The sequence below is a fragment of the Ursus arctos genome, unplaced genomic scaffold (assembly GCF_023065955.2).
Source record: "Ursus arctos isolate Adak ecotype North America unplaced genomic scaffold, UrsArc2.0 scaffold_11, whole genome shotgun sequence".
Taxonomy (NCBI): domain Eukaryota; kingdom Metazoa; phylum Chordata; class Mammalia; order Carnivora; family Ursidae; genus Ursus; species Ursus arctos.
The window spans coordinates 68888616-68899813 of record NW_026622775.1 but is presented as its reverse complement, the minus strand read 5'-3'; the positions used below and the strand labels follow the sequence as shown (position 1 = coordinate 68899813).

Genomic DNA, 11198 nt, shown 5'->3' with positions numbered 1-11198 from the left:
GTGGGCTGGGAGATTAACATTTTACCTGGGGTCCTTCAGACAAACCTGTTGGTTTTTCCTATCTCGTACAGGCCCATCTTAAGTTTTGATGTTGAATAAAACTACTTCTACCCCCTTAGTTATAAAAAAGGCCACAAGGAGCATTTATGTGGATATCTGGAAGTGAGATAGTTATTCCATTCCCAGGAAAAGAAAAATAAAGCTAAGTTACAAAACTAAATCTATATGCAATAAAGTTCTTATATACTGCTTCGTTTAAGCAGAGTCCTCTGGAATTTATGTACAGTACATTAGTTTTCAGCTATTTATATTCCACAGTTAGACCTTAAGATTCTCTGGTTTTAAGACAATTGTTAAAGATACTTTTAAAGCTCTGAGCAGTTACAGTACATAAAGATGTTAGCTTTTTGTTTTTCATTAGATGCAAGAAGATGCAGGCTCAAACTCCGGTTGAAGAGCCAGGCTTGAGCAATTTGGTAAATGTGTTGGAAAGGAAATTACACACTGGAGGGTCAAGACCGTAAGACACTAGCTCATGAGAGATCAAGAATTCAAACATGACATTCATATTCGTCCATGGCCAGCACAGATTCATCACACGAATTCCATTTAACACCTTTATGGGCATTTAAGACATGCATTTAAATTAAGTCGCTTCTCATCAGCTAACTCTACTGGGGCAACCATCCTAAAAGGGCTCCACAGCTTCCAATGACAATGATTGGGCCTGACGCGAATGCTTTGTGTTTGAGAGGAGTTCGAGGGGACCTGGGGAAGGAACGTGATAAAAGAGGGTACTTTCTCCTGCCAAGAGGCAGAAAGATCACACATATTCTGTCTGTGGGAATGCTGCCATCGCAGAATGTTGGGATATTGATTACAGAAGCCTCGTTTCATGCAATTTTCTGGAAGGGGAATAGAAAATAGGAACTACTTAAAAAAAAAAAAATCAAACCAGGCACAGTACACTCAAAGTCGGTGTATGAACACCTTTAGAATGATGCTCGTCTGGCGAGGCTGTGAATACCTCTCCCTGCTTATGCGCTCTCATGGGAGGTGCGTTTGATGTGAGAGGGAGAGGCCACCTCACCTCGGAGGTTCCGGAGGAGGACTTTCAGCTTCTGTGGCTCGCTGGTGCGCCTCCGGTTGAAGTCAGCTCGCTGGTGTGTTTGGGCACAGTGATCCGTCTGCAGGATGTGAAAGAGGCTGGCCATGTTGGGCCCAATTTTCTCCATCAGGCTGTCTCTGATGGTGCTGACTGTGTCTTCGTCACATTCCAGGAGGCTTCGAACAAGCCTGTTATAGTATCTGCATTGGGGAAAGAGAGCACATGCATCGGTCAGTCAGAGGGCAAGGTAAGACCTGGTCTTTCATCCGGGCTGCAGCCAACATCCTTCCCAAATGGCCCAACCATGCAAATCCAGAAAGTTCATCAGCTGAAGATGGCCTTCGCCTCTAACTTCTATGCAGTATCTTCTTAGTTTGAGTGCGTGTGCTTCCTAGTTTGCCACCCGACGTGAGACAGCTCTTGTCTTCGCGTTTAATGCTCAGGAGGCTTAGGTCACACTCTGTGAAGCATCGGTGGCCATCAATGTCTGACGGTTTTAGAAACACACAATGGTATAGCTGGAGGGGATCACAGAGATCATTCAGTGGCTATATCTCTCATCTCATTTTATAGAGAAGAAACGAAGGTGGGAGAGCTGCAGTGACTTGTCTAAGGTCATACGAAGCGTTAGTGGTAGAAACGGGACTTAGTCATCTATATAAAGACGTGAGCCCAGCCCTGGTGAGACTGTTAGATGAACCGTCACTCACATGCATTTGTAGGTATTTTGATGCGTCTGTGTGCTGCGTTTTGCTCGGTGGTGTGTGCGCAGGGGTATGGGCACACGAGGGTTTCGGACTGAACTGCTATTTTTATTTTTATTTTTTTAAGATTTTATTTATTTATTTGACAGAGAGAAAGAGAGCCAGTGAGAGAGGGAACACAAGCAGGGGGAGTGGGAGAGGAAGAAGCAGGCTCCCAGCGGAGCAGGGAGCCTGATGTGGGGCTCGATCCCAGGATCCTGGGATCACGCCCTGAGCCGAAGGCAGACGCTTAACAACTGAGCCACCCAGGTGCCCCTGAACTGCTATTTTTAAAGGAGGCCGCTGCCTTCAGTGTCTTGTGCATTTTTCTACTCGATTTAACTTCCCTACTGTACACTCAGCTAGCTTTGCTAACAGCCACTGACTGATCCCATTCTCGAGTCTTCCTTCCAAGGGACACTGTAGTCAGAAGGCCAGATGGCAGGCAATGAGGACTCTGAAATGGAAGGACTAGGGGTCCCTGATGGCTTCTGCTTCAGCAATTCGAAAGTCTTCCCCCACTGCTCTAGCTTTTGCTGGCTTCTCCCTTTTTTGAGCATTTTACGGACACTTGTTTAGCATCATACAGGTCAGCATTCCCTGCTCGACTGTTAACTTACTGAAGGCAGGACTTGTGTCCTTACTCTTTGTAACCCTCATGCGCCAGCTTCCTAGGGCTCTGTTGCCTGCTCACTGTCCATTTGGTGATTTATTTTGTGGCCACGGAGGAAATGGGGAGTTTGAGAAATAATAATTCTCTCCAGTCAGGATTCCGGGAAGAGAAATTAGAGGTAGGTGTGGTTAAGTCTTACCAAAAAACCTTGCATTTGGTATAAACCACCTTCATCTGGGGTGCAAGTTCTTTAGGCATACTGCACGCTGCAGCTAGGTGTTATGGCTCAGACACAGACTGTCTGGTCTGACAGCATATGAATTACTGGTCCCGTTCATCTGGGACGCAGTTCACGTAATTTTCCAATTGGAGTTGGGATGTGTCTGCTCCGTTTTGAGGTGGCACTTGTCAAAACCCATTAGCTCTGTGTTCACTAATAAGAGACTCTCCCGATGACAGTGACCTACAGTATTTATGTGGAGAGACTCTTTCCCCAGAGAAGCCTGCGGGTCGCTGGGGCCACAAGATCTGCCATGAAAAGAAACCTGTTTATTTTTAACTCACCTCACAGAGCACAGGATCAAACATCCTTCCAGAATAACTTAACCCCCCAGAGAGGTCCTTTCAAGGATGTACGGTAAACAGAGTGGAACACGGGTAATGAAGCAGAGCGGTCACCCTCTTGTGAGTGAGCAGAATGGAGCTGGGGGCCGCAAGCGAAGTGCCGTTGTCTGGGTCTCGGACACAGTCCTGGCTCTACCCCTCCCATGAGGGAGCATTATAGCCAGCTGTTGTTAAAATTGGGATTCTCTGGCACAGAAACACATTTTCCAACCCTTTGGAATTATAAAGCACATGAGTCAAAGCAGATCTCGGATGGGGAAAGGGGAGAAAAATGGTTTTGGAAAAACTGAGAATAAACTACTTTGTACCAACAGCTTCAGATATCTACACACCCACATAGCTCCCCAGGCACCTCTTTACTCTTGGGCTCGGCGAGGACATGGGTCCCCTTGATCTCTGCGTCTGTTTTACAGGGTGATTAGATCTTACAGAATAAGGTTTCTGATCTCTTACCCTCCTGACCCCCAACCAGGACTTTATAACTTAGAAGTTAACCCTTCCACTTCTAGAAAGAACTGTCCACAACATATTGCCTCTCCCCTCCCCCCAGATGAACTGCAGAAGATGGTCTTTCCTTAGCCCAACATTGAAAGCTCTTGCCTGGATGATGAAGTCTAACACCCGTTAGGAAACTAAGCCTTGCCTCTTTAAGGCCACATGTGTCCCTTGGGCCCTGCTTTGTCAAAGCGCCTACTCTCCCTCTCCGAGGGCTTCTATCTTTCCTGTTGCTTTCTCTGCTTGCCCAGATAGGACACCTGTTCTTGGTTTTTTTCCAATGACGGCCTTGCCAACCTGACCACCCTTAGTGATTCTCCCGACATCTACCCTTAGCTTCTCTCATGGAGCTTTGTGAACCCAACAAGGGCAGGCTAAGAGTGCATGTTGGAATAGAAGATGTCCATGGTTCCATTAGCAGCTCCTCCAAGTCTGGGAAACCTGTCAGCCTATCTGGCTGCCTTGATGTCAGCATCATTTGCCAGAGTGAACGACAGTTTAATCCTGTGCCTCTCCATTAAGGGCTGGAATACACAGGAAGGGCGCTGACCTCCAGGATTGTATGGATTAATGAGAGAGAACTTTCCTATCTAGAAGTCCCCAAGTGAGATTATTTAAGAGATTGCATCTCCAGCAAAAGTTGAGTTGGCCATTGTCACATATTTATCGAGCACCACCTTGTACCAACTGTTTATGTTATTATAGCTGTTGGTAAGATTGCCTTCTCTTTGAAAAGAGAATGTGCACTAATGTAGTCGTTGATTACCACGGGCACATTTATTCAGTTCTCCTTGGTACTCTCTGTTTTCTGTACTTTTATTCTGCTTGGATTGTGGATATTTCCTACAGGTTCTACTGGTTGCCATTTTTGCATGCCTTGGCTCAAGGCCACATGCGTTCTAGGCCCAGCTCTGTCATTCACTAGCTGGGTGACCTTTAGCGGGTCCCTTTCTGTTCTCTAAATCAGCAAAATGAGGCATTTAGTCTAGATAACCTCTGTGATCATCTCCAGCCAAGACATTCTGTGTTTCTAGGGATTTGATGTATATATTCCATCTTAATTTAACAAAGACGGTGCAGGTCGGCTTCAGGACCATCTTCCGCAGGAAGACTTAGAACTAGTTAAGGAGATTCCTTTCTTCACCTTTATAGGGGATGGCGGGATATGCTGTAGGGACTTGGTGGGCTAAGTGTTCTGATCGCCCAGCTTGGAAGGACCTTTTAAAGCATGTTTCTTTTTCCCACTTTGAAAATCCCATCACAGATGTTTTTTTCTTGGTAAAGAATAAGATCAGATATTCTCCATAGCTACTGTTTCGGCCATGCTTACCCAAATACACGCATACTGCCTAGGAACGTTCTGTGTGAGGGTTTATAAATAGTCCTTTGTTTCCCTTGATCAATATTATTCTTCTGTTTCCTGTTCCCTATCCATGCCCTAGAGAGCTGGAAGCTTCGTCAGTTTTCCCACTCTGGATCTGGATTGGTCTGATTTCTGCCCCAGCCTCACACTGCTCAGCTTGCCTGATCAGTTTTGCCTGCTCTCCCTCATGGTGGAGAAAGCAGTTAGTAAATTCAGCCAAGTGGGGGACATCCAGCTCTCCTTTCTCTTCTGAGAGCATTTCTCTCATGGAAAACATCCCTGTTCTGGCTCCTGGTCCAGTCACAGGCTTTTGGATTCTCCCAGGCCCGAATCTCATGCTAGATAAGTCACAGGAAGGTGGAATGAACCTGTAACTACTTCCCTTCACAATTCTGTGCCAACTGGCACAACTTAGTGTGTATCTGTGTTGGGGCAGAGGCTGGGAAAGCAGGATGTTTCAGGAGAGTGGAGGAGCCTAAATAGAGCAAATCAAGCTCAGCAGGGAACCGGAAATCTCTACAGTTCTGAGCAGGAATAATATTAGCCAGCTGAAGTGAAATAATTGAAGAGAGAGCTGTATGGAAGATTCTGGTCTTCAAGGCATGGCCACTTTTCCCCACTTTCCTAATAAGTGTGATTTCCCTGTGATGGAAAAGGTAGATAACAAGACTGCTTGTGACCATTTGCTAAAGGTGGTAAAAAGGAGACCCCTTGAAAGGAATAGTGGCCTGGATAAAAAAACTCCTATTACTAGTCTCTTCTTAGATGTTTAGGATCACCAGTCTAGAATCAATATCATCCTTTCTATAAGATTTTCCTTCCATAATGTAAGATATGACCTCAGTTGAAATAGAGAGGTTCATACTGCCTCCAAGTTGGTTATATGCTGTGGTATAAGTCATGAATTGTCACAGGATCTTTGAAGATCTAGACTTATAACAATGGTGTTACCAGCATACCCCTGCCCCCCAGTTGCCACACAAATATACACTTTGTCCCTAGCCCCTGTCTAGTAAGAATTCTTTTTTTTTTTTCTTTTCCTGATGGTGAAGGGAGTCTCCAACAATTAGCCAGGGTTGGGTTTTTTTTGTTTTTTGTTTCCTCTTCAGATGTAACCAGATTCTTCTTAAAAGAATTTTAAGACCAAGGTCAATATAAAGAGATAGGCCATTTGAGATAAATGCTGGATTTGATTTTCTTGTTCTGAGAAAATCAGTTAGGACCCATTCGTCATTTCCAAGTACTGAACCAACAAATTTATAAATTGACGTGAGGTTCTGAAGAGCACTTAATGTGTAGGTAAGTGTGAAACCGAAATTTTACGAAGTTGTAATGTCAGGAGCCTTAGCATTTCCCTAAGGAAGAACTGCTTTTCCTGTCTTCCAGTTGCACATATGTGCCTGACTCAATCACTGGTCAGCCCCAGGAGGAGAGGCTGTTGCCACTGTTGGAAGAAGGGTGGCAGCACCTGGCTAGGACATTAATCCGGGAAGTCTGTGTCAGCTCTCCGGTGGTCCCAGTAACATGCAACAGGACTGATCTTTGTCAGTCTGTGCAGATTTGCCTGGAGAGTCAAGTCTAGCGCTTCGGGACTGGGAGTCAAGTTTTCTCTTACGGGGCATCACAATAGGCTGAACTTGTCCGGCCCTCACTGTCCCTGTCATACCTCCACGCCAGCCCCATGAACACCTCTCTTAACTTCATTACAGCTGAGGAAGCCCAGGTCTTGCTGGGAAACCTTGGAGGCCGTGGAATGAGGATGGCAGCCCTCTCCTGGCTGGGGAAGACAGTAAGCCAGCAGCACAGAAAGGCCAGTGCTCAGATGTGACTAGTTCAGTGGCTTCGGGTCATGTGAGAATACTGAGATGAAAATGTGACTGAGCAGTCACCAGAACACCATTCCAGGAAATCTTGGACTAGAGAAAGAAATAACATAGGCCTGGGAGGGAACATGGGAATCATCTAGCCCAGCGGCTTCGCTTTTCATGAAGGAAATCCGAGTCCCAGTGAAGTGACATGGCTTACTCTGGGCCACCTACTGAAATACCTGCTTGGGCTTGGGACCGGCTCAGAACACATGCAGATTTAAAAGTCTGCATTATGACATTTGACCAGGCTTTTAATAATGGCTAGTTGTACCGTGCATAGCCATAATTTCAGACAAATTTGAGGTCTCACAAGCTTGTTTCCGTAAACTTCCCAGATCCCTTCATGCTTATGGTGAGAAACTGACAATGAAAATGCAGCCAGGGATGCTGCAGATGAAGCTTTCTATTAGCTGCATGGAAAGACTTTTCCTATAACAGTGAGAAAAAAAAAAAAAAATCCAGGCTGCTTAAGCTGTCACAACCAATCACAAACATATTTTTTCCTGCAAAAGCTGGGAAGGCTGCAAGCTAAAATAAGATCATGACTGTGGCAATTAACCCCCTTCTGTGTCTGGCTCTGCCAACGCCCTGCCTCCCCCCCTCCCCCTGCCCCATTGCAAAAAAGCGGACTCATTCTGTACCTGTTGGAGAAGTGATTGGGGAGCTGGACGACCTCAGTGATGGCTTCGGGGTTCCGCTTGGCCACGCTGCACACGTTCAGTTTGCTGTAGCACTCCTCTTGCACCTCAGCAATCATTCTCTGGAAAGTGGAGCACCTCCGAATGGCAAGGAAGACCTTGGAGGTGACCCCATTGGCGATGCACTTTAAGCTCTCTTTGACAAATGCTTTTCCCTGCCAGGCAAGGGGTAGGAGGAGAAGCTTTAGCTCGAGCTGAGCAGAGGGGACAGGGCATACAACATGTGGAACTTTAGGGGGCTTGCCTTGGCGCTCTCTCATGGCCATCTGCATGTCCTCACAGTGAGAAAATTGTATGCCGCCACACCAGGATAAACAAATGTCCCCCCTCTCTTTGCCTACCTTCAGAATTGAGCTCCACAGAAATAATGAGACAGGGGGAAAAAGAGCTGATCCATAATCCACCATCCTGCAGCTTAAAAATAGCCGTGAAAAGGCTTTGTCTTCTTGGGATTGGGACTTTGGTAACTCACAAGCTCGTATGCTAAGTCATACAGTGAGGAGAACTTCTTTGTTAGAAGAACATTTTTATTTCCTCTCGAAGAGGCAAAGATTTTCTGCTCGTCACCCCTCCCTTACAAGACAGCCTCTGTCATCGTGGTACGTTTGTGCATGAGAGTGGGTGGGGAGTGTCTTGTACAGAACCGACTTTCTGGCCAAAATTGCGTGTGCGCGCGCATGCGTGTGCGTGCACACGCCGGAGCTGAGAATTTAGGCTGAGGAGGCCGAGAAGCAGAGCAGCTTCCCTACAAGACTGGCTCCTAAGAACAAATAGTCTAACACGGTGTTAAAGACGAGCAGCCCGTGGGAGGCATGGGTCAAGGTCTGATTACCTGAGTGTCAAATTTAGCAGCGCTGTACAAGAAGGATTTACAGATGTCGTACATCCCATCTGTGTCACAGGTGGAGTTTTCCAGGCATGCAAAAGCCCCACAGCCAACCTGCAGAGCACTGTTGAGGCAGCGAACCACTTCAGCTGAAAGAGACAAATCCACCCAATCGGGGTCAAACGGTGACAGGGATTCAGAGGGGTCAAGGTGGCAGGATTCAAGGACAAGGGCTCAGAAGAACTTATCTTAGGCGTCTGCAGTGGGGCTGGTAGGAGTGGAAAGGTGGGGCAGGCAGATCCGTTGGCTTATACGAGCAAGAGCACATGGAAGGAGAGGGAGGGCATGAGTTTCCCTCTTGGTCTCACCATTACGTACAATTTTGAGGGCTGGAGAAGTAAAGCCAGAGCCTGCGGAATGCACGGTCCTTGAAGCAGCTCTGCAGCCTCAAAGGGCATCACTTGGAGCCCGAAAGCACAGGAGGGCAGGAGGCAATGGCTGGTGGTCAGGTTTAGGAAGTGGAAGGGCCAGGGAGTCCATTTGGCTTCCGAAAATGCGCTCCAGAGTAATAAGAATGGAATTTTGGTCTAAATGGCAGAGAAGAATTTGCCAGGAGTTCATCTGGAGACCCTTCCGATTTAGGGCTTTTAACTTACCTTCCTATTGGCAGAAAGGGATCTGGTCCATTCATGTTTCATCCCAACCCCCACCATAGGACAGTGCTTAGAGGTATGCATAATCTCTCTCATATTAAAAGCCATTTCTTTTTTAAAAGAGAAACACAGGTGTGGAATAACAAGGCCAAGGCACCCCTTGTGCAAGACTGGAAGAAAAACCGCAAAGAACTTGCATGAGGCTTTCTACATTCTGGATAAGATCTCCCATAAAAGTAATTTCTCTCCTACAGAAGGGGGGTGTTCTGGCAAGCAGCTCGGCAAGAAATGATCTGCAGCCTTCATACCATAGGATTCTCCTCTGAGATCAAAAGCATGGTTCGGTTAGTCTTCCCCTCCCCCTCCCACCACCCGCAGCCTCTGGGATGTTACAAGTCATTTCCCTAATTATATATTTCCACGGGTTCAAATTATAACTTTGCTTTAAGCAGTTTTAATATGCATTAGGGTTGCTATTGTTTTAGGCAAGCTCGAATTGTGAATCACTGCATTTCTATAGCAACTAAGTACAAAAGGAAGTGAAGCAAAGCCCTCCTCTAGGCAGGGACCTGTGCTCCTCAGAAGGGAGGGCTGTCTGCAGCATTTGGACACCTGCGATCCCATCTTTGCTGACAGTTGGGGGAGTAGGGGCAGCAACGTTAGAGGAGCAAGCTGGACAAGCGAAGTCAAAAGCCAGAGGTGTTAGGACCGGCTTCCTAAGGACTCGTGTCCTCTAGGGGCCAAGATAATACACAGTTAACTGCTCCGGGAGTCAGAACCAGAGTGAGACCTTCCCCTTGAAGGAACTGCTGCTACGTTTCACAAATACTCTTTTTTGAGGGACCCTCTGGCCCCGGGCTGCACGGGCAGCTGAAGGAAGCGCCAGGAAGCCGGGAGGAAGAGAAGGAGCAGTGTCAGGGGTGGGATGTGTAGGGTTTTCTCTGCATCTGCCTGGGATTTGTCAGACTTGAGGGCTAAGGTTCCGTAAATCTGTCTGCAGAGGGAGCTTTCTGTGTGCTCGCTGAAGGGGCAGGGAGGTCCAGTTATGGGGTCTTAAGGGTGAAGGAAGGGGGGCAACATCGGACACACCGTGTCTCACCTTAAGATCGGCTTCAGCTTCTGGAAAGTATAGAGAGTGCTTTGAAGCATGCCAACATTCAAGCCTCTCCCCCGCCCCCTTTCCCCCCCTCCCCCCAGAGGGGACGTGCCAGACTTCAGGCAATCAGGCTAGGCTTATGCAATGAAATACCCTCAGCAGAGCGCCCAGCTTCTTCCTTAGTTGCATGCAATTTATTAAACAAAGGAGCTCCACTTCCTAAGGCTATTGGATTACGCTGGCAGTTTATTGCCATCAGGCATGAAGCACATTTATTATCAAGATCAGCCGTCACAGACACAGTTGCAAAAGCGAGAGGCAAATGAGGACAGCTCTTGGGGGAGAAACCGGTCCTGGGTTTGCCGCTTACCTGAGTTCTGAGCTGCCACCCGGGATTTCCTGGGGCTCACAGAATCATTCTGCTCCGCCTCATGGGTTGCAGAAGCACTGATCACCAGCACCAGAAGCACTGCTGAGTTTTGGAGCATTCTCTGAGAAGTTTCCGCTAAGTTGTTGGGTTTTTTTTTTTTCCTCCCCCCCTTTCCTCTTTCCCTCTCCCGGCTTGAGTGAAGATGTGGATCTGGATACACTGAAAGCCTAGGTGAGGATTTGATGAGGATTTTCTGTTGCTGCTGATGCTGCTCCTGCTGAGCTTGTGCTGCTGCTGTTGCTGCTGCGGCTGCAGTGGCTGCTTCTTGCACCTCTGCTTTTGCAAACTGGGGGCCCAAGAGCTGCACCCAGGGATTTTATAGCCGTTCTTATCGGTCCTTAGGATCAGGGACCAATCAGGTCCCTCAACTGGCCTGGCTAGCCAATCGGAGGGCACGCTCATTGGGCTGGAGCTGTTTGACTTCTTAGAAATATTTTCCAGCAAATTAAAAGTACCTGCTGCCAGTGTTTTACGTGTGTGTGACAGTGTGTGCATAGATGTGTGAAAAGCTATTTTCACGGAATTAAGGGATGACTGTGTATTGATTGAACTAAGGGAAAATCATATGGAAATCTCAAGATGCTTTTGGAAATCCATCCTTTTTTTTTTTTTTAAATGAGCTACTGGCAGGGGAGGGGGGCAGCTTCAGCAGGGTGGGGAATGTGGTCTCTTTGGATTCTA

At 47.2% G+C, this 11198-nt stretch overlaps 1 protein-coding gene across 1 annotated transcript; it reads right to left on the bottom strand.

The window, feature by feature from the left end:
• Nucleotides 1-550: 550 nt before the first annotated feature.
• On the bottom strand, nt 551-10799 carry STC1 (stanniocalcin 1). Its single transcript, XM_026518980.4, has 4 exons — nt 10458-10799; nt 8345-8487; nt 7456-7667; nt 551-1308 (listed from the first exon to the last, which is right to left on the bottom strand). The coding sequence occupies exons 1-4, from the start codon at nt 10573-10575 to the stop codon at nt 1038-1040; spliced, it is 744 nt and encodes a 247-aa protein (XP_026374765.1). The 5' UTR covers nt 10576-10799; the 3' UTR covers nt 551-1037.
• Nucleotides 10800-11198: the final 399 nt, after the last annotated feature.

What these genes read in the sequence shown, in the direction of transcription:
- STC1 (XM_026518980.4), bottom strand. Translation starts at nt 10,575, where the DNA reads ATGCTCCAAAACTCAGCAGTGCTTCTGGTGCTGGTGATCAGTGCTTCT. An exon ending in CTGCTAAATTTGACACTCAG is followed by an intron (nt 7,668 to 8,344) that starts GTAATCAGACCT and finishes CTTGCCTGGCAG; the next exon opens with GGAAAAGCATTTGTCAAAGA. An exon ending in CCCAATCACTTCTCCAACAG is followed by an intron (nt 1,309 to 7,455) that starts GTACAGAATGAG and finishes TCCCCAATGCAG; the next exon opens with ATACTATAACAGGCTTGTTC.